This window comes from Hippocampus comes, unplaced genomic scaffold, assembly GCF_001891065.2.
Source record: "Hippocampus comes isolate QL1 unplaced genomic scaffold, H_comes_QL1_v1.1 scaffold158, whole genome shotgun sequence".
NCBI lineage: Eukaryota > Metazoa > Chordata > Actinopteri > Syngnathiformes > Syngnathidae > Hippocampus > Hippocampus comes.
The window spans coordinates 3,409,147-3,435,241 of NW_017805548.1; the positions used below are offsets into that span (position 1 = coordinate 3,409,147).

The 26,095-nt window shown below is 40.4% G+C and overlaps 1 protein-coding gene across 5 annotated transcripts in view; it reads right to left on the reverse strand.

Moving 5' to 3' along the window:
* Window positions 1–20,953, reverse strand: part of vegfc (vascular endothelial growth factor c) — a 48,127-nt gene extending 27,174 nt beyond the window's left edge. For 2 of the 5 annotated variants that reach the window (XM_019879791.1, XM_019879792.1), the window contains exons 1-3: window positions 20,481–20,947; window positions 8,807–9,029; window positions 1,934–2,124 (exon numbers count right to left, since the gene is read on the reverse strand). In XM_019879791.1, the coding sequence (XP_019735350.1) occupies window positions 1,934–2,124; window positions 8,807–9,029; window positions 20,481–20,633 (567 nt within the window). In that variant the 5' untranslated portion in view covers window positions 20,634–20,947. Of the gene's footprint in view, window positions 1–1,933; window positions 2,125–8,806; window positions 9,030–20,480 lie in introns of all 5 variants that reach the window. The other 3 variants (XM_019879795.1, XM_019879793.1, XM_019879794.1) reach the window with 2 other exon arrangements.
* Window positions 20,954–26,095: the final 5,142 nt, after the last annotated feature.

A 26,095-nucleotide genomic window follows, 5' to 3' on the forward strand; every position in this document is an offset into this window, starting at 1 on the left:
GGCATGTCCCACGGGCAGGAGCCCCCGGGGACGACCAAGGACACGCTGGAGAGACTATGTCACCCAGCTGGCCTTGGAACGCCTCGGGATCCGCCAGGAAGAGCTCGAAGAAGTGACTGGGGAGAGGGAAGTCTGGGCTTCCCTCCTAAAGCTGCTGCCCCCGCGACCCGACCCCGGATAAGCGGTGGAAAATGGATGGATGGATGGATGGATGGATGGATGGATGGATGGATGTGGCTCCCGAGCCAAAGATTTGCCCACCTCTGCTCTAGACGTTGATGTTTCATAGTTTTCTAGTCCTCATATTTTATTCTCATGTGCCATTTTGTTGAAAGTGATTTTTCGTTATTTATTTACCTTGCGATTTGCAAGCAATTTGTTTATTTTGTTTTATCCTGACTCTTTGTTGCTAGCAACTTTTGTTGTACTGTCGGTATTGCGGTTTTTCTGTAATAAATCTCTTGTTGTCACTTATCCTTGTCTATGTTTGTGGTATTCCATCCTTACCGTTTGCAGCAGAGCCTGACATATACACTGTTTTATTCCACCACTCAAACTATTTCATAGTATGACCACAAAAAAAAATAGCAATTTGTTTATTTTGTTTTATCCTGACTCTTTGTTGCTAGCAACTTTTGTTGTACTGTCGGTATTGCGGTTTTTCTGTAATAAATCTCTTGTTGTCACTTATCCTTGTCTATGTTTGTGGTATTCCATCCTTACCGTTTGCAGCAGAGCCTGACATATACACTGTTTTATTCCACCACTCAAACTATTTCATAGTATGACCACAAAAAAAAATTCTGTTGCATTGTTCGTATGCCCTTAATTTTGAAAACAAAGATACTCTTAAGATATACAGTTCCACAAGATATTTTTAATGTTATTTGCTTTGACTGTAAGAAAGGTGGACTGGTGTGATCACTACATCTTGCCCTATGGATGATCCATATTGTCCTTTTTTTGCAGTGATTAGTGACTATAGTGCACTTGTGTAATTATGATGCCAGACCTCTCAAACTACAAGTCACATATGTAAGGACCAGTGAGAAGTAGAGAATGTGGAATATTTTGAAATCCAGGGCCTGCTTCACTTTCTAAAACTGCAATGCTTGGTGACACTTTAGTTTGAACATGAGTCATGTGTGACAAAATGGAATAAAGTTGCTAAAGCTGTGTTTCTTTTGAAGGACCTTGGCACCAGAGAGATTACTGTGAAATGTTGTAGCACGAACATATGGAATTTCAATGGAACCCTCAGACAATGATTGTGTTGAAGTCACTTAGATGATCACAGATAAAAATGGTCTGTCCCTGTCATTAACTGGAGTATCAAAGCACAGTGGTTCCTGCTAAAATTGTGTTCTTTGGCAATGGTACTCCGATGTATTTGCCACTCAATTTTCCAGTTAATTGTTGTTGACCTATTTTCAAGACATTGTCATAGTTTACTGTATGTTTGTTATTCCAGGTCAATGTTCATCATCGTGTTTCCTCTGTACCGACTTTGGCAGTGTCTCAAAAAAAGTGTGTTTTTAAGCACATTTTTCTGAAAATGTGGATCAAATTTCAAATTGCAAGATGGTGGCCAGCTGGGAGCGTTCTGAAACTACATCAAAAGTACATAACTACAATTACGCTCGTGTATAATTTACAAATGAAAATAAGCACAATAGATATAGCAATAAGCAGCATGCAGCACGACTGCAATCAGACCAAATGTAGTCAATAGTAGTGTGTGGCAGTCACTCAGTAAACTGTTTCATCGGGATAAGGTTGTTTTTTTTTTCTTTTTAAATAACAGTTTTTAGCCATGAACACCAAACGAATTGATGCATGATGGATTTGATAGATTATGTGATACCATAAATGAGATGATACAGTAGCAGCCTCACAAGAATAGTGACAATTGAGAAAAGAGGCATGAGCTTACAGTTTTGCTGAGGTAACCAGTTGAAATATTCCTGCATTGCTTGTCTTCAGAGTGGCAACATCCTCCACATCTGTAGACGGACACACATGGTGGTTTATAGAAGATGTTGGTGGGTACACCAAACTCCCTGCCCACGTCGACACACACTTCCCTGGGTCTGCACTGAGTCTTTCTCCACTCTGACTCTACACCTGCACACAGAATATCCAAGGTTCATCAATACGCGCCTCTAGGGTGTCAGGCCCCACTCAAACATCAAGTTTCTCCATCAGTCTTTATCATTCTCCTCACTTTTCTCCTCCTTAAGGTGTTCCTGAAGTTGTAGTTTGCAGCGGTGTGGAACTGCATTGCATATTACTGTACATGAGGTGACCAAAACGGATGTCCCATTTTTTTTTTTTTTTTTTTAATTCCAAGGGAACACAACCAAGGCCATTTTTTTAGGGAATCAACCCAAGGTCATTTATTTAGAGTCCCATGCACCAAAGCTCTTGTGGTCCTAAATAAGCTAAACATATAAAACAATACAAAGTTCTCTCTTCTATCAGATGAGGATTATTTCTAGAACCAGGACAGTTTTTTTTTTCTCATCCTGACTGTTGCAATGGTCTCTATTAATCACCAGTCAGGGTTTCCTTCATTTTCTCAAGGGGAGAAACATGTGGTATTTGTTTCAAAAAAGCACAAGATGTTCATCCTATGGAATTAACTGGATTTCTACATAGATTGGTCATGAAATGTTATCTGATCTTCATTTCGGTCACAAAAATAGACCAACCGGTGACAACAACTTGTCATGATTCGGTTTGGGACCAACAGGTGGCACTGTAGGGCTCTCCCTGCAGCTGCACACCTGTTGGTCATTAGGTAATTAGTGGCTTTAAAAGGACTCCCAGCCCGAGCAATCCTTGTCGGGTCATTGTTGCTCTTTGCCACTGTCATGTTTGTTTGTTGCTGTTGCTTTGTGCTATTGTCATGTTTGTTTGCTGTCATGTTTGTTTTGGTCAGTGGTATGTTTTATCTTCAGTCATGTGTTTTGTTTGATACTTTGGACTTTGTTTGTTTTGGATTTAGTTTTCTGAGTTTTAATACAATCTTTCAAGTACACCCTGCTCCTGCCTGCTTTTTGGGGTCCACCACCACCTCGCTACGTGACACAACTAGGGAGCTTTAAGTAATATCACCCAAACAATTATGACAGACTTAAAAAAAAAAAAAAAAAACCTCAAATTACGTGTTATCGTGAAATCTGACATACAGTATGTCATACTCACTAAAATATGACATCTAGGTCTATCTTTCCTTATTCATTTTTATCAGCGACAGTACATATTAAACATTGCAGGCAATATGACAGAGTTAGCCGCAAAGCTATTTTTCATCTGCAGTCATGACTACAGATGTAAATGTCACCCTAAAACAGTGGTTCTCAATTATTTTATGTCATGCCCCCGCAAGGAAGAGGAAAACATCTCGCCCCCCCCCCCCCTTTAACAATAAATATTTTTTGACTGACCATGTCAAACCATACGATACTGAAAACTAAAATTACATAAAATCAATAACTAATAATGCATTCAAACTAATCACCAACATTATTTCAGAAGCACAATATTAAAACTAAACTTTAACCAGCAAAACAAAAATATAAAAAAGAATTTGTGCTTTTTTTTTTTTTTTTTTTAAATTAAAGATGATGTCTGGATTAATGACTACAATGAGCACGTTTTGCAATGCGCAGCTTTTCGAAGCGAGGTTTGAAGCAGGACACAGTAACTCTCGGCTCCTGCTCAATGTGTAGCCGGGACCTGTATTTTAGTTTACTTAAGTAGCAGTCACAAAGCGGCATGATTGTTGGCAATATTCGGCACGTTTTCGCTGAAAAAACTCAAGCAGCTTATCAGCGTGATTGGGGTGTAATGTCTTTAAGTGACGCCTTAATTTATTTGGCTTCATGCTGTCCCCAACCAACATTTTTAGACACAGTAAGCACTTCGATCTTTCCTCGTCTGCCACCGCAGTCACATTGAAGCCAAGCGCAACATACGCCTCGTCATATTTCCTCCCTGAGAATGCTCCCTGCGCAAACTCTGCTAATGAGAGCGCCACTGCCCCCTAAAGTAGTTTAGGACAGTAAAAAAAATAAAAAAGCATGTTCCCCGAGGTCAGACGCGCCCCCCTTGACGGAGCCTCGGGGCGTGCCCTACTATTTGAGAAACACTGCCCTAAAAGAATAAGAATTAAAATAAATAAAAATAACAATACATTCAGGAAAAATACTATTAAGCTACATTTACATGTTTACATTAAAAAAAAATACAAACTACCAAAAAGTACTATTAAGCTTAAGTGTACATACATTTACATAAAATTGGTCGGTGGTTGACTGGTTAGCACATCTTGAAATGTGACAGGGGTTGATGAAAAAGGAAACAAAACATTTACATTTCAGGCATGGGGCCATCGGTGCATAGATATCAATAAATAGATATCAAGATATATATATATATATATATATATATATATAGACTTCACTCTAAATGAAAATCTCAAAAGAATTCATCGCGTTAAGAGCAAAAAGAGATGAGTGACTGGTTATTTTGCCGTGATCAGCAACTTGCCACCTTGTGGTATTTTGCTGTGAATCGCACGAAAGCTAAAAGAATCCGGCGCAGGATTGGGCATGTTACTGTAATAAAGTAATTAGTTATATTTACAAATTACTCTCTCCAAAAAGTAATAGGTTACTGGCTTGTAATTTGTTGCTCTTGGTATTTTTTTACTGTTCTCTCTATTGCAGGGGTGGGCAATTCCAGTCCTGGAGGGCCGCTATCCTGCATGCTTTCCATCCCTCCATGTTGCAAAACATTTGATTCAAATGAACAGGTTCAATATCAGGCTTCCGCAGAGCTTGCTGATGATCTGATCATTTGAATCAGCTGTGTTGCAACAGGGAGAGATGGAAAATATGCAGGATAGTGGCCCCCCCAGGACTGGAAATGCCCACCCCTGCTGCATTGTGTATATGTTTGTAATAGCTCATTGTATAATTAAACGAAATATTTTAGAACAGCTAGTGTTTATTTGTACAGAAGAGATTGCAATTTGCCACATAGAGAGATTTATAAAAAAAAATAAAAATAAAAAAAAAAGAGTCTAGAAAATAAGTACTGTAATATTCACACACTGCATTTAAGTGCAAAACTAAGACAGACAAATGAGGACTTAAATATATTAAAAAAAAAAAAAGCAAGAAAAATTTGGCAATTGGGTTGTCCTCTCTGTATTGATACACTAGGATGCATTCCTGAGATCGATGGCTTATGAATACAAATCAGCACCATTACACAAAAATCTATTCATTTGTCACAATATTTTCCTGCCCTAATCATGAATGTATTGAAGTAAGAGTTTGGTCACGAAATGCATTCCACTTTGTGAAACCATGACGAAGGTCCACACAACAAACAATGACTCCCCAACCATGGATCTCAGTTCAATTGCGTGAATGAAAAGAATGTTGACAATGTTTTTCTGCGAAGGTAATTTAAAAACTGATGCATTTCTGAAACGTTGACCTCATGCTCCTTAATCGTACTGTGGCATATGACATCATCGCTAAAAGCAATGGCAATGAAATACGCGAAGTGATGAATCAAATGAGACTATTATTCAAAGATGAACACTGTTAGTAACTGCAAAATTGGAACACCATTATGCCCGACACTGGTAAAGTGTGCCAGCTTGTTGCGTGGTGGAGAGCTGAGAATTACTTCAATATGGGATTTTGTTTGTTTTGACAGTTGTTTTTTTTTTCTTTTATCCTTCTCTGTGACTTTTATTAATTCAGTGATGGAAATTACAGAAGGAAGTTTGTGATTGGGGTTTTTTTTTCAGTGTTTTTAAATTATTGATGTTTTCATAGTCAGCACATCTAATTTCTACTTCTGTGACTCACTTCAGACATTGCATGGATAGTTATGTAACCTTTTTGTTTTGATTCTGTGAAAGTGCTCTGGGTGTCGCATATTGGATCGAGAGTTTTGACATTTTCCTTTACTACTTCTGCACCTACTGTTCTGGGTGTCACATGTTTGAATTCTACATGCTCACTCGAGTCATTTGTGTTTATTTATTTTGCTGGTTTGTCTCTCGCTCTCGCTTCATCGGGGTTCCCATTTGGACAGCTTGACAGTTGGAGTCGCTGCTTGTTCAGTTGTCATTCTTAACATTTTCCAATGCTGTAAAAATATTTCGAATAGATATTCCATTTCAACATTTCTGTCAACAAAGATTTGTGTCATAGCCTGCGACACAAGTTTTTTATTAGCAGAGCGGGATGCCAGGCAGATGGCTGTTGTAAGAAGAAACGGTGTTTCATGTCCAATTCACAGAAGGAACTGGCAAAGAATGGCAATCTGAAGGACCGAGAGAAGCATTTTAAAACGGTTCATGTCAGCTACGAAAGTTAACATGCTGCAAAAGTGCGTCCCGTGCCTCGTTCATCTTAGCCGCCGTTATAGCTGTTGTTCATTATGGCATGCGTGCATAAGTGCGTGCGTTTGCGTGCGTGTGCGGTCACAGGTCAATCGCGGGAGGTTGGTTGATCGAAAAATAGAGCTTTGGTCAAAAAAGGTTGAGCCCCCCCTGCTCTGCACGATGCACTGCAGGGAAAAAAAAAGTTTAATAGGGACGGCTCATTGTGTATTTGTAGCCAACTTAGTCATTTTGATAGTAGGCTAATATAGCTCATATAGATGCATACAGCGTGTGTTGCTTTCTTTCTGAGGCTTTTAATTTGTTGCGGCTCCAGACACATTTGTTTTTCTTTTTTTTTAGTCCAATATGGTTCTTTCAACATTTTGGGTTGCCGACCCCTGAGTTAGCTAGAGAGCTATTAAATGAGTTTAACCCTTTCATGTGCTTTGTAATCTGATAGCATGATAAGCTGTCCATTGTGGTAACCGCTGTCCCTGAAAGGGGAAATAAGTGTAATTAAAATACAATGGACCCCCGCTATTTGGAGGAGATAAAAACTGGCCCCAGCCGCAAATAGCAAAAATCTGTGAGTAATCAACTCTACCTTACATTTGCAATGACAAAAAATTCTGGGGGGAAAAAAATCAGGATTGGGTCAGTAAAAAGCAAAAGCCCGCACAGATAAGATAAAAGATAAGATAAGATAAGACAACCTTCATTTGTCCCACACTGGGGAAATTTGCAGGGGTTTCAGCAATTACATTCCGCAAAGAGGTGAATTCATGAAATCCAAACTGTGAACATGCAGGGATCAACCGCTCTCTCCCACCAAAATGATTGCCACATACATTTGATGTCAATGGTAGAGAAATGTCTATATTAGTATAATCCCAATTCCAATGAAGTTGGGACATTTGTTAAATGTTAAAACAAATCATCATTAATTTAGGATTGTATGGCTGCAACACGTTTGAAACAAGTTGGGACAGGTGGCAAAAAAATAAATTAATAAAATAAAATAAAAATTTAAAAAAAGAAAGTTGAGGAATACTCATCAAACATCTTTTTCTCACATCCCACAAGTGAACAGGCTTACTGGGAACAGGTGGGTGCCATGATTGTATAAAAGGAGTTTCCCTGTACTGATCAGTCAATCACAAGCCAAGATGGGGCGAGGTTCAACTCTTTGTGAACAACTGCGCAACAAAATAGCCCAACAGTTTAAAGACAATGTTCACAATGCACAACTGCAAGGAATTTACAAATGTCATAATTTATGATCCATCATATCCTCAAACGTTCCATCTGGAGAAATATTGAATATCGAATGCTAGTGGCATTCGATCCCTCAGGCGCCAATGCATTAAAAAAAAAAATTTAAAAAAAACTTTGTGGGCTCAGGACCACTTCAGAAAACCAATACTGCATCACTAAATACAGTTCAGCGCTGCAGCCATAAATGCAACTTAAAATTCTATGATGCAAAGCAAGAGCCATTTATCAACAAAACCCAGAAATGCCACCGGTTCCTTTGGACCGAGCTCATCTAAGATGGATTGATGCAAAGTGGAAAAGTGTTCTGTTGTCTGATGAGTCCACATTTCAAATTGTTTTGGGATATGGTGGACGTCGTGTCCTCCGGGCCAAAGAGGAAAAGAACCATTCGGACTGTTACGGACAGAAAGTTTAAAAACCGGTATCTGTGATGGTACGGGGCTGTGTTAGCGCCAATGGCATAGATAATTTACACATCTGTGAAGGTGAAGGGTCCACACAGGTTTCGGAGAAACAAGCTGCCATGCAAGAAACATCTTTTTCATGGACACCCCTGCTTATTTCAGCAAGACAATGCCAAACCACATTCTCCACGTTACAACAGTGTGGCTTCGTAGTAAGAATGCGGTTACTAGACTGGCCTGCCTGCAATACAGACCTGTCTCCCATTGAAAATGTGTGGTGCATGATGCAAAATACGGAGACCCCGGACTGTTGAACAGCTGAAGCAAGAATGGGAAGGAATTCCACCCACAAAGCTTCAGCATTATTGTCCTCAGTTCCCAAACCTTTATTGAATGTAGCTTATAAAAAATAAAATTAAATTAAAAAAAAGTGATCTAACGCAGTGGTAAATATGACCCTGTCTCAGTTTTTTAGAACGGGTTGCAGCCATAAAATTCAAAGTTTATGGTTATTTGCGCAAAACAAAGTTTATCACTGTAAACATTAAATATCTTGTCTTAGCAGTGTATTCAATCAAATGTCTTTTGAACATGATTTACAAATAATTGAATTTTGTTTTTATGTTTAACACAATGTCCCTACGTTATTGGAATTGGCTTTGTAAAGTGAGAGTGAATCCAGAGGGAAAAAAACCCCAACAGAAATCAAACCTACTTTTCAGAACATCCAAGTTGAGGTAGGCAGCCGCAAAGTTTGTCTGATCTGTTTCTATTAACGGCTCCAGGTGGTGAGACAGTTTGGACACAGAAGCAAAGGGTAATTTAGATTTACACTTGAGAGCAGCCCAGTAGAATGGGTAGATAAGACTCATCAATTCATCAACACTGGAAGCTGAGCGCAACCTCTCTTCCATGTCTGGCTCCGGGAGTGAAGAGTCCTGAAACCATAAGAAAACAACACTTTCCTTGAGAATATATATAAATCAGATCTCTTTATACCAAGACAAAGTCACAATTTGATCAGATATTCTAGATCAGGGGTGCCCATTACGTCGATCCTGATCGACCGGTAGATCGTGGACTGGTCCCAAGTAGATCCGAGGGGTGTAGAGGAGACAAAAAAAACAAACAACCATATGTGTCTTTGTACATGTTAGTAATATATTTTTGTGTTAATGTACACTGCACCCTAATCATCCTATCAGTCTCATTTTCACATAAAAATATTTTAAAAAAATAGAGTAAAATAAAGCAGGTAAATCTTTAACCGACGGTGGCGTGTGACCTACGTAACCGGAAGTTGTTAGCGCTCAGCAGTCTGCAATTGCAGCTTGTGATCAGAGCTGTTGTGCAACATCTTTGATCGTCATTATTCTCATTCAGAGTTTGCTTCGTGTACAATTCACCGAGGGCACGGGCAAAGAATAGGAATCTAGAGGGCCCAGGGAAGCACTTTAAAACGGTACGTGAGCTATGATAGTCAACAGGCTGCAAAAGTGCATCGCATGCCTCCGTGTCAGGCTGTTTCTCATCATGGCGTGCGCGCACGCGTGCATGCGTGCGTGCGTGTTTGTGTGTGTGCATGCGCGTGCGCGTGCACGTGCGCGGTAAGGAGCGATCCCGGGAGGTTGGTTGATCGAAAAGTCGATCTTCGTTCCAAAAAGTTTGGGCACCCCTGTTCTAGATATTCATTAAATATTTTTGGATTGCTTATATACACTATATTGTGTATAGATGGAGAACAGTGTTAAATATTGACTTTACCGTAATTGCAGCTCACACATTGTAGTGTCTACTGCATTTGTGCAAACAAAATGATCTTTAACAGCTGGCAATATATACAATAATATCCATCACAGAGCACAAAGATATTTCTGTATTGGTCAATATCCAGCTGAATTATTGCCAGAACGCTTAGGGCAGGGGTCGGCAACCCAAAATGTTGAGAGAGCCATATCGGACCGAAAAAACAAAAAACAAATATGTCTGGAGCCGCAAAAAATATATCATAGTTAGTTAATTGTTTATTGAACATACAATACAACAACAATTGACAAAAGGCAAACAAAATTACAAAAGGAGAAATAAAAATAAAAAGTAAATACACATACACACACACACATATATATATATACACACACACACATATACATATACACACACCTACATATATACATGTATATAATTATTCATTCTCCTTTTTATAGCAATTGTCTCATATTCATTATAAATACTGCATTTCTTGAATATATTTAATGAGTTGATCAAAATCCAAAACAAGAACAGACCGTTATATTACTATATTTTATAAGTATGTCGAATTTATCTTCTTAACTTTGATTTTTGTAGTTTGTTTGTACTAATCTTTTAAATTTGTTTTTGAACTCGTCCAGCGATTTACTCATTTTCAGATCCGTTTCAAGCTTGTTCCACAGATTATATTACATATAATAGCTATATATAAGCCCTATAATGAAGTCGACACATGCCGTATGTATCTATATTAGCTATATTAGCTTACTATCAAAATGACTGAGTTGGATACAAATACACAATGAGCCTTCATGATTAAAAGCTTTGTTTTGTTTTGTTTTGCTTTGTTTTTCCCTGCAGTGCATCTGTTAGTTCCGTCACGGAAGATCTACTTTTCCATCAACCAACATCCCACGATTGACCGGTTACCGCAAATGCGCATACGCACGCACTTACACACACATGCCATAATGAGCAACAGCCATAACGGCCACTAAGATGAACGAGGCATGGGACGCACTTCTGCAGCGTATTAACTCTCATAGTTCACGTGTACTGTTTAAAAATGCTTCTCTTGGCCCTTCAGATTCCCATTCTTTGCCAGTACCCTTGGTGAATTGTACAAGAAATGCTGTTTTTTTGTACAATCATCTGACTGAAACCAACCAGCTGACTGAAATTCCGTCCTGCAAATACAAACCTGTGTCGCAGGCTATGACGCAATTCATCAAATTTAATATTCATTTTATACATTTTTACAGCATTAGAAAACGTTTAGAATGTCTGTGTCATGTTTTTCCTTTTACAGAAACCAAATTAAAACAAAAAAATATATTTCCCTCTCCCATCTTTTTCAATTTTAAACATTTTTGAAAAAGCTCCAGTGGCTCCAGGGAGCCACTAGGGCGGCGCTAAAGAGCCGCATGCGGCTCCGGAGACGCGGGTTGCTGACCCTCAATCTAGTGTGAGAAAAACAAAAGCTTTTTCTGCTTCTGCTACAAACTCTTTGCGAAGAGGCTCAGGTATTCTTTTTTTTGGGGGGGGGTCCATTTAAGATGTCCTTCTTTGCTCTCTTCAGGGATTTTTCAAGTATCTGCAATTCATATACTGTACTGAATGTTAATTATCCATCCATTCATTTTCCGAACTGCTTCATCCTCACAAGGGTCGCGGGGCGTGCTGGAGCCTATCCCAGCTGTCTCCGCGCAGTAGACAGGTGTTAGAGGAATCTATGAGCAAAATTGTATCATATTTAGTTTCATTTAATTTGGGCACATCTAAACGTTTGGGTGCATATCCGGCACCCCCAAATGCCTGTGCACAAAGGTGCCGGCCACCTGGCCGGAGGGCTGTTGAAGTCCACAATTAGCACGTCAATGCAGGTGGCCGATCACAGGGGAGAGGGCGAAACTCGGTCACAAAAGGGGAATGAATAATTCGGGAACAGCGGTTGAACAACAAAAGACGAGTTGAGAACACCCATCGCGCCCAGGCGACATTGGCCATCTGCAAAGTCTGCAACATGTTAATTCGATGTAGACCAGACAGAAAAGGCGCCGACGTACTTAAAGTTTACAAACAGGTAACCAATCACTACCGAGGGGCCGGACCGGGGGTGCGGTATGCAAATATCGGGGGCAGTGTTTTCCTTGTATGTTACAATAAAAGTCTGAATTGGTGGGAAGGGAGCTCGAGTGTGTGATCATCGGAGCAACTAAACCGTCGTTCGCTCTCAGAGATCCGCTCCCGCCGATATTGAAGACAATTTTCCTGTGTGCCGAGTCATTTCTTTAACTTTGTCCGAGAAAATCTCTGACAACAGGGTACACCCGGGTGCCATCCAATCACAGGGCTCACACTCACACCAAGGTACAATTTAAAGTGTTCAATCACCCTGTCATGCATTTTTTTGAAATGTGGGAGGAAACCGGAGTACCCGGAGAAAACCCACGCAGGCCCGGGGAGAACATGCAATCTCCACACAGGGAGGCCAGAGCTGGATTTGAACCCGGTACCTCTGCACTGTGAGGTTGACGCGCTAACCACTGGACCACCGGGCCGCCTGAATGTTAATTAATGATCTTGATTTTATTTTGTTCTAATCACATCTGTGTATGAAAGATTATATGTAATAAAACAATGTAAACTAGCTGCTCAGGCCCAAATAATAATTTCTACGAAAACAATAGGGACTTGCAGCGGTCCCTGCTAGGGTCCTAATTATATACAGTATTGTTGTGTTGGTGGTAGGGGATGGGAGATGGGGGAGAGCGAGTGCTCAGGGTAAATTTACCCAGGACCGCCCTGGTGTTCGGTGTGTGTGTGTGTGTGTGTGTGTGTGTGTGTGTGTGTGTGTGTGTGTGTGTGTGTGTGTGTGTGTGTATGAGAGAGTGTTTGAGAGTGGCCATCAGATGGACGTGACAGGAAGTTACTATGTGCAAATGATCAACTTTGTTTTTCCTCATTTTTATTTTGATTTGATTGTCTTTTATCTTTTTAATTGCTGAAATTTATACTTTGATTGGACTACGTATAAAGTTTGGCATGACAATACCACACTGGGGATGGTGGCAGAAAATGCACAGTAATTCATTTGGGGGTGAAGAGTGCCCAAGCAATTGCCCCCAACCCTGCAATGTCAGTGACACTGTGCTACCAAAGACAGATGGCGTTAGAGCCGCATGTCAACAGTCTGCAGGGAAGACTGTGGTTCGGTAAAGCAGCTGTTGGGCTGAATTATGGGATTTGTAGTTTGTGTCATTGAGGCTTTACATTGCACAATTAAACGAAGATTGTGCTGTTTTCAGGAATCGAGGGGATGGACTTCCCCAGCATGCTTTGATGTAACAGAAGACGTGGTATAATACAGTCGTTTAAGTGTTGTTTTTCGTGGTGTAAAGCGCAGTTAAATTATGGTTACATGTGGTGGTGATGAATTTGGCAGTTTGTGTTAAAATGTTAGAGAAATTAAATTAAATTACAGTCTGGATGCTAATATACTAGTTGGATTTAATGTGGGTTGACTGGCCATGCCTGAAGAGTTCGTAAAAGGGTGAGGCAAGAGAAAAACAACTGTTGTTGTGTCTCAGAAGCTGCATTTGTGTGTACGCAAAATTAACAATACCCCACACATCCAAATAATATCAACAAAATAGGTTTGTATCGTATAAATCAGGGGTGTCAAACATACGGCCCGCGGGCCGGAACCGGCCCGCAAGGAGGTTCAATCAGGCCCACAGGATAATTTAAAAGTGAAAAAAAATGCATAAAAGACACAGAATTAATATTTTTAATAAGGTGCAATTCATTGAGTATCCGCAAGGGGGCACTGTTTTGATCAGAGAAGAAGACAACAGCAGCCTCAGTCTGTCACTGAGACAGACCCATGGCAGCAGACGCTATCAATAGCACTCTGACATTTACACATTTAATAGCACTCTCCTGAGTTTGTAAGGTGTAGGCAGGGATTACATTTAGATTTTATATGTACGTGTAAATGGTTTAAAACTTCCTTTCTTTATAAATCTCGTTTAATCTTAAAGTGCATCTCTATATTTTTCAATACCAATTACTTGTTAAAGTTTGTACAATCAGTGGGATCAGTTGCAATGCATATTTGTGAATGATAAAAGTAAATTGCACATTTGTCGAAGGAAATGTAAGGTGCTCCCTGAAATGTTTTGTAAAAGATATGTTCATTAAATTTCAACATTTTCCTAATGTTCTTGTGCTTCTTTATACCAAAACAAAGGAAAGACATATTGTTTTGGTTATTTATAGCAAAGTATGGTTTTATTTTCATGGTCCGGCCCACTTGACATCTACCGAGGCCGTATTTGGCCCACTATGTGAAATGAGTTTGACACCCCTGGTATAAATAGACATATGTAGACTGGACTAAGGTATTGACACGTTGGAGAAGTTCAAAACCAAAGAACACTTTCTTGCTTGTGACATCATCATGTACTTCGATAAAGGTAGAATAGGATTGTACCTTTTTTTTTTCAAATCAAACAATACTGCACAGATTTAGTTCATTATATTGCACTTCATTGTCAATGGGAGTGTAGTCATTAGTGCTTACGGTGGGTGGGGAGGTTTTGTATGACTTTTCCTTTTTCCCCCAGTTAGGAGGACATTTGCGGAAGATTTAGATGTGAATTGTCATTTTATTATAATTCTGATTATTATAATGCTGTGCATGTTGCATTTGTTGTTGTTGCTTTTCATAATTGTTTGATTTGCACAACTTTTGTCCCTAACCAGTAGGACTTTTACAGTAGACTTATCAGTGTTCAATTGTGACTGTGTAATTTTACATGTTTGAAACATTAATATTCTGAGGAAAAAAAAGAAAAGAAATTAAAAGTGTGTTGACATTTGTTAACTAACCTACTTGGTGGGCGGGGGGGGCCGTACATTTTCACCTGGGCACCAATATACAACACCAAGCGTCAAAAACACTACTTAAAGAAAAAAAATGTTTGCTGAAAAAGACTCATTACTTCTTTAAATTACTGGTAAGACAACGTTTTGACTTATAATTATTTTTCTTTTTTTTTCTTTTTTTTTATTAAAAACAAAGCCTGTTCTTAAATGTCACTGATAAAAACGCACTTCCAATTAAGTCGCAACACCAGGTTTCATTCTTATGTCAAGCAGGGTTGTCAGCAATGTTTCCTCTAATTTTCCATGCATTTTAGCATTCACACAAACTCCATCAGCATTCCTTGGACCATGGTGAGTCACAAAAGCAATGCACATGGCGGCCAAATCAGTATCACACCAGTCCAAAAACCTGAGATCATAAGCTACATGATGTAGGTGTATTACAAAAATAAATAAATAAATAAATAAAACCACTACAGTACAGTAAATATTCTCTAGTGCGGACTCGTGTTTGCGCTGTCCAATTTGTCCTGATAACAGAAATTCCTCATTTGGGAAATGAGCATGGTACATGTCCTTTATGAACCTGCAAGTATGTTGACAAAAATGCACGTGTCACAACACAATCAATAAAATACAAAAATATACTGTCCAAAAACTTTATATAACAAAAACTGCAATACAGGTGTATCCCAAAAAAAAATCACAACAGTAAAATATGTACAGTATTTTAATGTTTATTTTTTTCTGTCTTGGGAAAAAAAGTGTGTCTATTTTGGATTGTTTGGTTGGATGGATTCTTTGGTTTATGACAATGTTTGCCTGCGTGTCATACAGTTTTGTTGCTAGTTGCAAGTAACTGTCCCGTTGATCACCGATGTCTGGTAATTCTTGTGCATACTGATGGATTTGTTGCCATTTGCATTGCTTCCGCGCTGGATGGTGGCTTGTCATCAGGAGTTGAATCGATGCCTTGTTTTTTAAAGTTTCGTAGATTTGCGTCTTTCCGACTCCAAGTGTCTGCTGGATGCTTTTAACTTTGTGTCCTGCCTTGCTCAAACGGATGCATTTCACTCGCTCCGCTCCAGTCATTACAGTTCTTCTACGTTTCGATGCCATGATCTACACGACATAAGTGAATAAAGTTAAAATCTTTCGCAATTGCAGTCAAACGCACGCCAATAAAAAGTCACTTACACGTCTTCGTTTCGAATCTGATGAATGTAAACGGCGAAGCGAACAGTCTGTTCGGTCGTGTCGAGTGGGTGCTGCTTTTAAGCTAGTGCCGCGTTCTACAGGACGTTAAGTGAATAAAGTCAAAATGATTCACAATTACAGTAAAACGCACGCCAATAAAAGCTCACTTACACGTCGTCGTTTCGAATCTGATGATCGAAAAACGCGAAATGAAAATGTGTCTCGGTGTCGTCGTTCCGTAGCATCGGGTGGGCGTTGCGTGTATTTAAGCTCCCGCGGCATGACGTCTCAATCCGGGTCACGGGTAGTGGAATTTCCGCTTACATAAGTTCCGGTAACATGTAATATCGTAGTCAAAATGTTAATGCACAGGCTTTTGTTCCGGGTGAAGGATATTCCTTTTCATAGAATTCCGGGGATGGGAATATTTACTGTATAGACCTTTGAACAGAGACATGTCACATGAATAAACTCGGGCCAAGTTTGTTACTTTTATTTTGGAACACAGGTCATTTTAAGTATAATACAATCTGTATAAATATGGTCTCACATTAACTACTCATAAATAACGGAAACATGTCATTGAATAAAACACACAAATGTCTGGTCAAGAGCCTCATTTAAGGCATGTTTGGAATTCCTGAATGGAGCAGTCACAGTGTTGCTTCCAGCATCTCGTCAGTCGTGAGTGTGAGTATGTGTGTCAACTGCTTCAAACTACATTATATTAGAACAACTCAGTGTGCGTCCTATGTCACGCTACTGAAACCGTCAGGGAAGTGGCAATGGTATGTCCTGTTTGGACATTAAACTGGTGTGCAAATGAACGAATGAGTGTAGAAATGTAGTGTGCGCGCCAGTGCCACCGTGTGCACTGAGAGGGTGAGAGAAGTGAGCAATTGCTCTTGAGCACAGCTTAGTGGGAACGCTGGTTGTGGATATCTGCTGAATGTAGCTCTTAAAGTATCTTGTGATCTAACTTAGTTACTTTTTTAAAAAATGTTGCTTATTCAAAGCAAATAATCAGAAAAGTACAAATCCAATTCCAGTAAAGCTGGGACATAAATAAAAACAGAATAAAATAATTAGCAAATCATTTTCAACTAATATTTCATGGAATACACAACAAAGACAAGATATTTAATGTTCAAACTGATAAATTTGTTTTGAGCAAATAATCATTAACTTAGAATTTTATAGCTGCAACACGTTCCAAAATAGCTGGGACATGTGGTAAGAAAAGCGAGTTGAGGAATGCTCATCAAACAACTGTTTGGAACAGCATACAGGTGAACAGGCTAACTGGGAACAGGTGGGTGCCATGATTGGGTATAAAAAGGAGCTTCCCTAAATTGTTTCTCAACATACAATTGACATATCATCAAAAGCTTCGGAGAATCTCGAGAAGTCACTGCATGAAAATGGCAAGGACAAATACCAACAGTGAATGGCCATGACTTTCGATTCCTTCAGTCGGCACTTCATCAAAAACTGACATCAATATGTCAAGAATATCACCACATGGGCTCAGGAACACTTCAGAAAAACAATGTCAATAAAATTGGGCACGACATCCATAAGTGCAACTTAAAACTATGCAAAGAAAAAAACATGTATCAACAACACCCAGTGATGCCGCCGGCTTCTCTGGGCCCGAGGTCATTTAAGATGGAGTGATGAAAAATGGAAAAGTGTTCTGTGGTCTGACGAGTCCACATTTCAAATTGTTTTGGGAAATTGTGGACATCGTGCCATCTTGGCCAAAGTGGAAAAGAACAACACAGACTGTTATGGACGCAAAGTTCAAAAGCAAGCGCCTGTGATGGTATGGGGCGATGTTGGTTCCAATACCGTGGCTAAATTACACATCTGTGAAGGCACCTTTAATGGTGAAAGGTACATACAGGTTTGGAGAGAAATATGCTGCCACCCAAGCAACTTCTTTTTCATGGACACCCCTGTTTATTTCAGCAAGACGATGCCAAATCACATTCAGCACATGATACAACAGCGCGGCTGCATTGTAAAAGAGTACTAGACTGGCCTGCCTGCACTCCAGACCTGTCTCTCATTGAAAATGCATGGCGCATTATGAAGCGTAAAATACGACAATGGAGACCCAAGACTGTTGAACAGCTGAAGCTGTACAACAAAGAAGAATGGGGGAGAATTCCACCTTCAAAGCCTCAAACATTTATGAAATATTGTTAAAAGACAAGGCAATGTAACACAGTGGTAAACATGACCATGTTCCTGCTTTTTTTGGAATATGTTGCAGCCATAAAATTTTAAAAAAGTTAATGATTAGATGTTAAAACAATAAAAGTTTATTAGGTTGAAAACTAAATCTCTTGCCGATGCAGTGTATTCAATTAAACATAGTTTGAACATGTGTTCCAAATTATTGCATTGTGTTTTTATTTATGTTTAACACATCACAAATTCATTGGAATTGGGTTTGTAACTCAGTACTTTTTCAAGGTAACTGTGGAAACACTGCAAGCATAAGATGAACCCATTTTCTGAAATAGCACAGACCATCCATCCATTCATCCATTTTCTGATCCGCTTTATCCTCACAAGGGTCACGGGGCATGCTGGAGTCTATCCCAGCTGTCTTCGGACAGTAGGCAGGGTACACGCCGAACTGGTTGCCAGCCAATCTCAGGGCACACATTGACGAACAACCATTCGCGCTCATACTCAACTTAGAGTGTTCCATTAACCTGCCACACATGTTTTTGGAATGCGGGAGTACTCGAAGAAAACCCGCGCCGGCACAGGGAGAACATACAAACTCTACACAGGAGGGCCGGAGCCGGAATTGAACCCTGCACCTCTGCACTGTGAGGCCGACGCATTAACTAGTCGATCACCAGGCCGCCTAGCACAGAGCAACTAAAAATAATTATTGAGAATTTGTGCCCCAAAAGAAGTAGAAGACTGAACTATAATTCCGACAGTGTTTCATGTACATCTTTACCGAAGGAGGTTGTCCCATGTTCACATTTTAACTTTTTCTTTGTGCTATGCTGCTTTGTCAAAAAATGACAGCGCAAACAGGAAAAGTACAATGTGAATCTCGCAATCAATCTTCTTCATACACGAAGGTGGACAGTAACTTTCAGTTTAGGACACTGATTTTGCATCATTTAGAACTCAAGCGGCAGTTTACATCACAAAATCCCTCCAAAGTCCACTGTTATATTGACTACTTGACTCGGCAATTCCACTTATTCGTCGACAATGACACAGGTTGTTCTGATGGCACTGACATGTTCAGGAACATGACTTTTGCAGGGGAGCCATGATATTTTGATGATTGTACAAATTATTTTGAGAAATGCACTTACTCATTTGCAAAATTCACTTTTGATCTGAGAATTGTGCCAAAGTGACTTAGAAAAACGGCAACAAAAGGTAATTAATTGTTGAATGAGAAGTAAGAATGTGCTTCGGTTATTGTTTGATGAACACAAACCCACAAAAACATTTTTGTACTTCTAATAAAAATGGCGTTCTACCAAGAAAAATATGCGTTTATGGTAGCCCGGTTGGAAGTCCTTCAAATAATCAAGTGCTTTCAGGGCAGGGCGCGAACAAAAAGTCAAATAATTGCCATATAATGGCCCCGGATTGACTTCTTTGTTAAATCCTCTCCAACTAGTATCATTTACTTGATTTCCGTGACATCAGTGTTCATTGGCTCTTTTCTCAGGCTAATTTAAAAACACTTGTTCTTAATCCCTCCACTTAGAAAAACGTAATTGCTCTCTTCTTTCAATTCAGCTTTTGGACTGACGTCACATTACAGAAGAGTTATTTAAATAGGTATTCACCCCTTATTGGGAAGTAGGACAGATGAAGAATTATGATTTCACACAATATTAGTTTCATTGTCTGTATACAAATAATAAACGGTTAGAAACCGCATACTTTCTTATGTCTGTACACTAGCTAAGGCACAAACATGACAAATACCATGAAGATATATATTATACTTAAAAAGTAAAAACACATACAACCTAGAAGAGGTCTATTTTTTAATGAGGTTATACACTAAAAGTAAAAAAAAAAAAAAACAAATTAACTTGTCATGTTTGTGTTTTTCCACGAATTACTTTCTATATAATCGCATCAAAAGACAAAACTCAGTTTTTTGTTTGTTTGTTTGTTTGTTTTTTGGTAAAACGCAAAGGTATCCAACAGTTTGAACCCTATACTCATTGGCATTCTTCAAGATTAAAAAATAAATAAAAATCAAATACAATAGGTGACTCCAATTTCAGCACCAGTGCATTAAATTATATCTCCCATTTGAATGCTGGTATAGTAGGTAAAATTAGTCATATGAATTGGATATACACCACCATCAATTACTGCATGAAAAGTATTACAGAACCAAACAATAAAGACTAGATCACGTGTATTCTGCAAAATAATAATAACAATAATAATAATAATAATAACACAAGTGAGCGGAGATTTGGGACGTGCAACAGATGATGGGTAAATATGCAGGTACTGTACTTTGTTTTTGTCAAACTTACAGACTCTTCCTCGTGCATCTGCTCGTCATATTCGTAGTAGTCGCTGTCACTTAAGTCGCTGGCGAAGTTACTATACATCAGATAGGCCAGTAAAAGCAAAATTTCCACAAGGTGCATTTTTATGAAGTCAAAAAACGTATGATCGATGACCATTTAATCAAACGACAACATTAAAACAAACTCCGCTCTGTGTGCGCTGCCCACTCGGTTCCTCATATAAATCTGTCATTTGGCATGTGTATCACACTCTTCTCCTTCTTTGTCTCTGTTAGCGTCCAGGTCTTGTTCAAAATAAGAACCGCAATGCATGCACGTATCCTGTGAGCGAATAACCGGCCATATGGAAACACTTAAATCCGGTCAGCGGAGTCGCGTCAATTAATGCCTGAGTGTCCCGGCGTCATTTTTACAGGAACCGATCGTTCTGTTTCCAAAATAAAAGCTAGTTGTTCTCCCTTGGTTCAAATTTGGTGAGCATGCCGGATTCCGGAACTGATGTTTTCCTCCTTTGCCGAATGATAAATTGCATACGGCAGAACAGAACTATTCATTTCATTCTCAGCAAATTAATTTTGCTATGTCTGGTGTGTGCGTGTGTGTGTGTGTGTGTGTGTGTGTGTGTGTGTGTGTGTGTGTGTGTGTGTGTGTGTGTGCGCGCGTATGCGTGCGTGTGCAAGGAATGTGCTTGCACAAGGAGTCAGGTAGGAAAGGTGACTTGGCTGATTCTGTATCCACCATTCCCTGATGACATGTAAATCCTGCAGTAGAATTATTACTTGTATTGTAAATGTTATGTGCGCAAACATATCGTAATTGTGTTGTAGTTGTGGGAAACCCTGGCCAAAAATTCTTTTAATGTCATTCAATAAGTGGAAGACGAAATGATTTCCAAAATTCAGTGGTGCAGTGATAACTGGAAAAGTGAGTTTACTCTCCCTTTTTTTAAGTAGTCCTGAAAAACACCCTTTTTTAGAAACGGTGGTCTTTCCATCCTTTCTACTATCATCACAATAAATAAAATGATCATGACTTGTTTAGGAGCAGTTTGTAATTATTACTGATAACACAAACAGCCTGAATGAACATAACATGTATTCATTATGAGACAAATAAACAATTTGTTAGAAAACAATATTTAGGGAATAATGAACACAAATATATGCATTCACAACAACAGAAAATTGATGAAACATACATATACATAAGTAAATCGTAGAACTGCGGTAAAGTAACACACAGTAATTTATCTATTGTTCAAAGATAAATCAACATTCAAAATGAAGCATAAACTGCAATATTTTCTGCCAGTGGCCCTTGTACATCCCACCCTGTTAACCTGGGGCCCCTAGCACAGGGGTAGGGAACTCTGGTTCCTCAAGAGCCATATCCTGCCTGTTTTGGATCCCTCCCGACACATCTGATTCAAATGATCAGCTCTGGAGAGGCCTCAAACGATCATTAACAATTGAATCAGGTGTGTTGGAGTAGGGAGGGATTTAAAACAGGCAGGATATGGCTCTAAAAGAAACGGAATTCCCGACCCCTGCCTGAGCATATTGTCTCAAGCCAAGATGCTCGAATTTGGGTTTTGAATTGGAAAGTGATTTTAAATTGGAGCAACCAATCGGTGCTCTTGTTAAATCCAGCTTCTTTTATCTGAGGCAACTGGCTAAGGTAAAAACCTTTCTTTTCTCGGTAACACTTATCAACATTAATCTATGCCTTCATTACATCTCAGGTAGATTACTGTAATGCACCATTTTGGAGTAGACAGTCCTCCCTCAAGTGTTTCCAGTTGGACCAAAATGCTGCTGCTCACCTCCTAACTGCAGCCTGTAAGAGGGAGCGCATAACCCCAATTCAGAGTCCCTTTTAAGATACTTCTTTTTGTTTTCAAATCTTGAAATGGTCTCGCCGCAGCTGACCTCTCTGGCCTCCTCCATCCCTACCCACCCCCCCCCGGTGCCTCAGGTCTGAGGACCAAAGGCCACTGAAGGTGCCGAGGGCTAAGAGCAGATTGAGCCATTTCTGTTTCATACTCTTTCCCTTGAATGACCTTCTGTGAAAAGATCAGTAACCCCCCTTTGTCCATTCTTAAAACTCGACTGTGGCAGCAGTTACCCAAACTACGGTGTGAGCCCAGCCCCGCTTCGCACCCCTGCCCTGATAGCCAATGTCCTTCAGTTACGGCTCTGAACTGCCGACTTTCCTTGTCTTATTCTAACATGCCAGAGGCTGATTTTAACACTCTTCCCCGGATTTTCAAGGGTCAGTGGAGGCTCACCGAACACGACGCTTTACCAGAGAAGGGGCTCCCCTTTCAGGACGGACCTTTTCCAGGGCACCCTACCCTTCATGGAAAAAAGAGAACTCTCCCCGGCTCGCCTGCAGGTTGGAGCGCAGCCCGCCCCAGACAACCCTGCGGGTGGGCCGCACACTCAAGATCACTCTCGGTGGTGACCCCTTACCATGGAAATGGTGCCCCTCAGCTCCCCCCGGCCGGGCGCTGTTCCCATCCATGATGCACCCTTAATTTTGGGTGGAAAAAGAAAATCAATGGAAAGCACAGTCCATACAAGTAAAATGAACAGGATTTGATATAGTCGTTTTAAGTTTTAAATTACTTTTTTTTTTTTACTTTTCACATGCAAACAATGTCCACCAGATGGTGCCAGTGAGGCTCCGCCTCACTTGCCGCCCCTGACTGCATGTCCACGCATATAAAAACGAACAAAACACAAATATGGTTACATTGCATACCATTTCTAAAAACTCACTAATCGTGAGTTTGCTCAATGGGCCTGATTGATAATTTACTCTTAATTATTTTGCATATAACCAAATTAATACAAATATACTGTATATACAACACACACACACACAAACACATGCACACACACACACACTCACACATCACTCAAAAAACGAAAGACACCCCTGCCTCGAATTATCCAGTGATAGTTGTAAATCATTAACATTTGTACCACAAAAACAGTTAAGCACAATGACACACTCAATCAATACAATATCAATATTCGAAGATGATCAACTTCACTCAGTTGCTGTGGCTCTTTTATGCTTTGTATCTCTCGTCTGTCATATTGGATTGATGTCTCCCAGTATATAAACCTAGATTACTCAGTGACAGGTTGTCAGTACGTCGAGATTTCTACCAGAGTGTCAACATTCATACTGTACTTTGTATTTTCATAGATAAAGACTGATACTTTTCAACTTCTGTGTCATGTCTGCTCCTGGATCCTAATTCCCCTCCACGTGACACTCAATGCTGAGTAAAAGAATAAGACTCGTGTGACACTGACTACAGTGCAATGTCAGCGAGCTCGCAGGAGTCATAATATCATCGGCCTCTGTGATTATGTCGACAAGACCTATCAAATTATAAGACATGAGTTGCGTGAGTTTTCTGCATTAATCGCTACTATGTCTTTGGCTAACTGTGCACTGGAGACGACCTTAATTGAACAATAATACGGCGGGAATAGCGACCAACTACTGCAGCGGTGCAGTCTCACATATGACATCATGTGCGAAGATCTCATGACAAAGGGGACAGGAACAATTATGATTTAATTTAATTTAAGTATCTGCTTTTTATTAAAGGACAAAAAATGGCTTTCACACACACACATACACATACGAAAAAAATGTGACAAAGGGGCAATATGGGCCACAGTGCCGAAATGGCCTGCTGTTCCAGTTCACCAACGAGCCCTTCCCGCTACCCCCACTGCATGTGCTTCTTTGAGGGGTACAAGGTGGGACCCGCGTAGTCCAGGCTGGGAATCCTGCGTGTGCAGAGGGCTTGCACGATCCCCCTCCGCGGTGACCCCGGCCCCGTGGAATGGTGGCCTATGACCAGGTGCTCTTCCCAGCCATGGTTCCCGGCGACCAGTACCGGGATGGCCTGGCAAGGCTTGGGACGATGGTGGCGCGCACGTGGCCCGAATACTTTGGTCTTAGGCACACACCCACCCTCAACATCACTCCCTTGCCCATGTTTTGCTACTTCCCCAGTGCTCGCTGCACCAGACAATTTGGACAGGACCCCTCAACCCTGAACTGCTCTCATGCTGCCAGCTGCAACGCAAAGTGGGAGCTGTCTGACAGTCAAGCGGGCAGAGGGCGGGGTGATTGATTCTGTCCGCTCTTCACCCGAGCTCACCCGCTCTCCCCTGTGCAAAGGCGGGGGGGGGCTGGGTCAGACGAGATGTAGTGCTAACTCTGGATGGCTCTGGGGTTCTTTTAACTGAACTCCCAAGGTGGGGCATTGAAGAAATTCTATGAAACGAAGGTAAACGGTGGGATGCTAATTTTGAAAAAGCAAATTGGTAACATAAATACAGGGGGGGTTGTCATGTCTGGGGCTCCATAAAAGTGGACTAAGATGTGCGATGTTGTTCCCGGGATCTGTTGCAACAACTCATCTAGTTTGAGGGTCTCATCCTGGCTGCTCAGGAGCAGGCTCTGAGCACCAGAGCCATTGAGGCCCAGATATACCACAGCAGAAGAGACCCAAGGTGTAGGTTGTGCAATGAGGCACCTGAGACGATCCAACACATAACTCTGTGATGGCAATGGCGAGTGATGAAAAAAAGCGTAAAGGGGCGTGGCCTGGACGGGGCGAGGCCTGGACGTGGGCGTGACCTGGACGGGGGCGTGGTTACTTACAAAAGTGGCACTAAACATGCTGAAGATGAAGTGTATTGAATTTACACACTATTTGAAACTTGAACAGTGAAAATTTGTGCAATTTTGATTATGCATTCCTGGTGAGCACCAATATGTAACTCCAAATTTGCTGCTCAAAATCAAAACTAAAAAAGGAAACACATTCCCTGCCATATTTAAGATTTGTTCATTACTTGTATTCATAAAGTGTTGTGTAAATGTGATAAAAAGCTGTTGATTCTTACCTCATACAGTGACAGTGAAGTCCCACACGGTTTACTATATATGGGTTATGAATGTATTTTATTATATAAAGTGGATGTCTATTTACAGTTTATACAACAATATACAGTTTCATGGGGTAGAATACTTTATTTTCTCTTCATTTTAAGTTTTTTAGCAAGCGCTAAAAGCTTATTGGTCCTCTCCGTCTTTTTCCACTCTCTTTTTAGCCAACTCCTCTTGTTTTTACACAGGCTGTCGAAAGGCGCTTGAGATCGAGTAGTTACTTTCCAGTAGAAATGTCTGTTTTCGGTGTTTCACCGAGGTTGCGTGACTCTGTAAAGCTTTCCATCCTCTCGATCCGTATAGAATGACATCGTCACACACTGTACACAGAGCTTTACCAGCGACATCGAGCTTTTTCACGAAATCCGACACAAACACAATGGTTCCCCTTTACTGTTTCCTACTGGGGACACCGTCAGCTTTCTATCCAACCAGTCCCATCGAAACGTGTTTTTCAGAGCCGCATCTATCTGATGCACTTTAGCTTCGCCGCGAGTCTCGATAACATTCGCCATTCGCGAGAAAGGGGTTTAGGAAGGCGAACACGGATTGGTTGTGATTTATATTTGCCGATATAGCGACCAATCACAACAAGTAAGACATCATACACGTCCAATCGCAGGGCTGTTTACAAT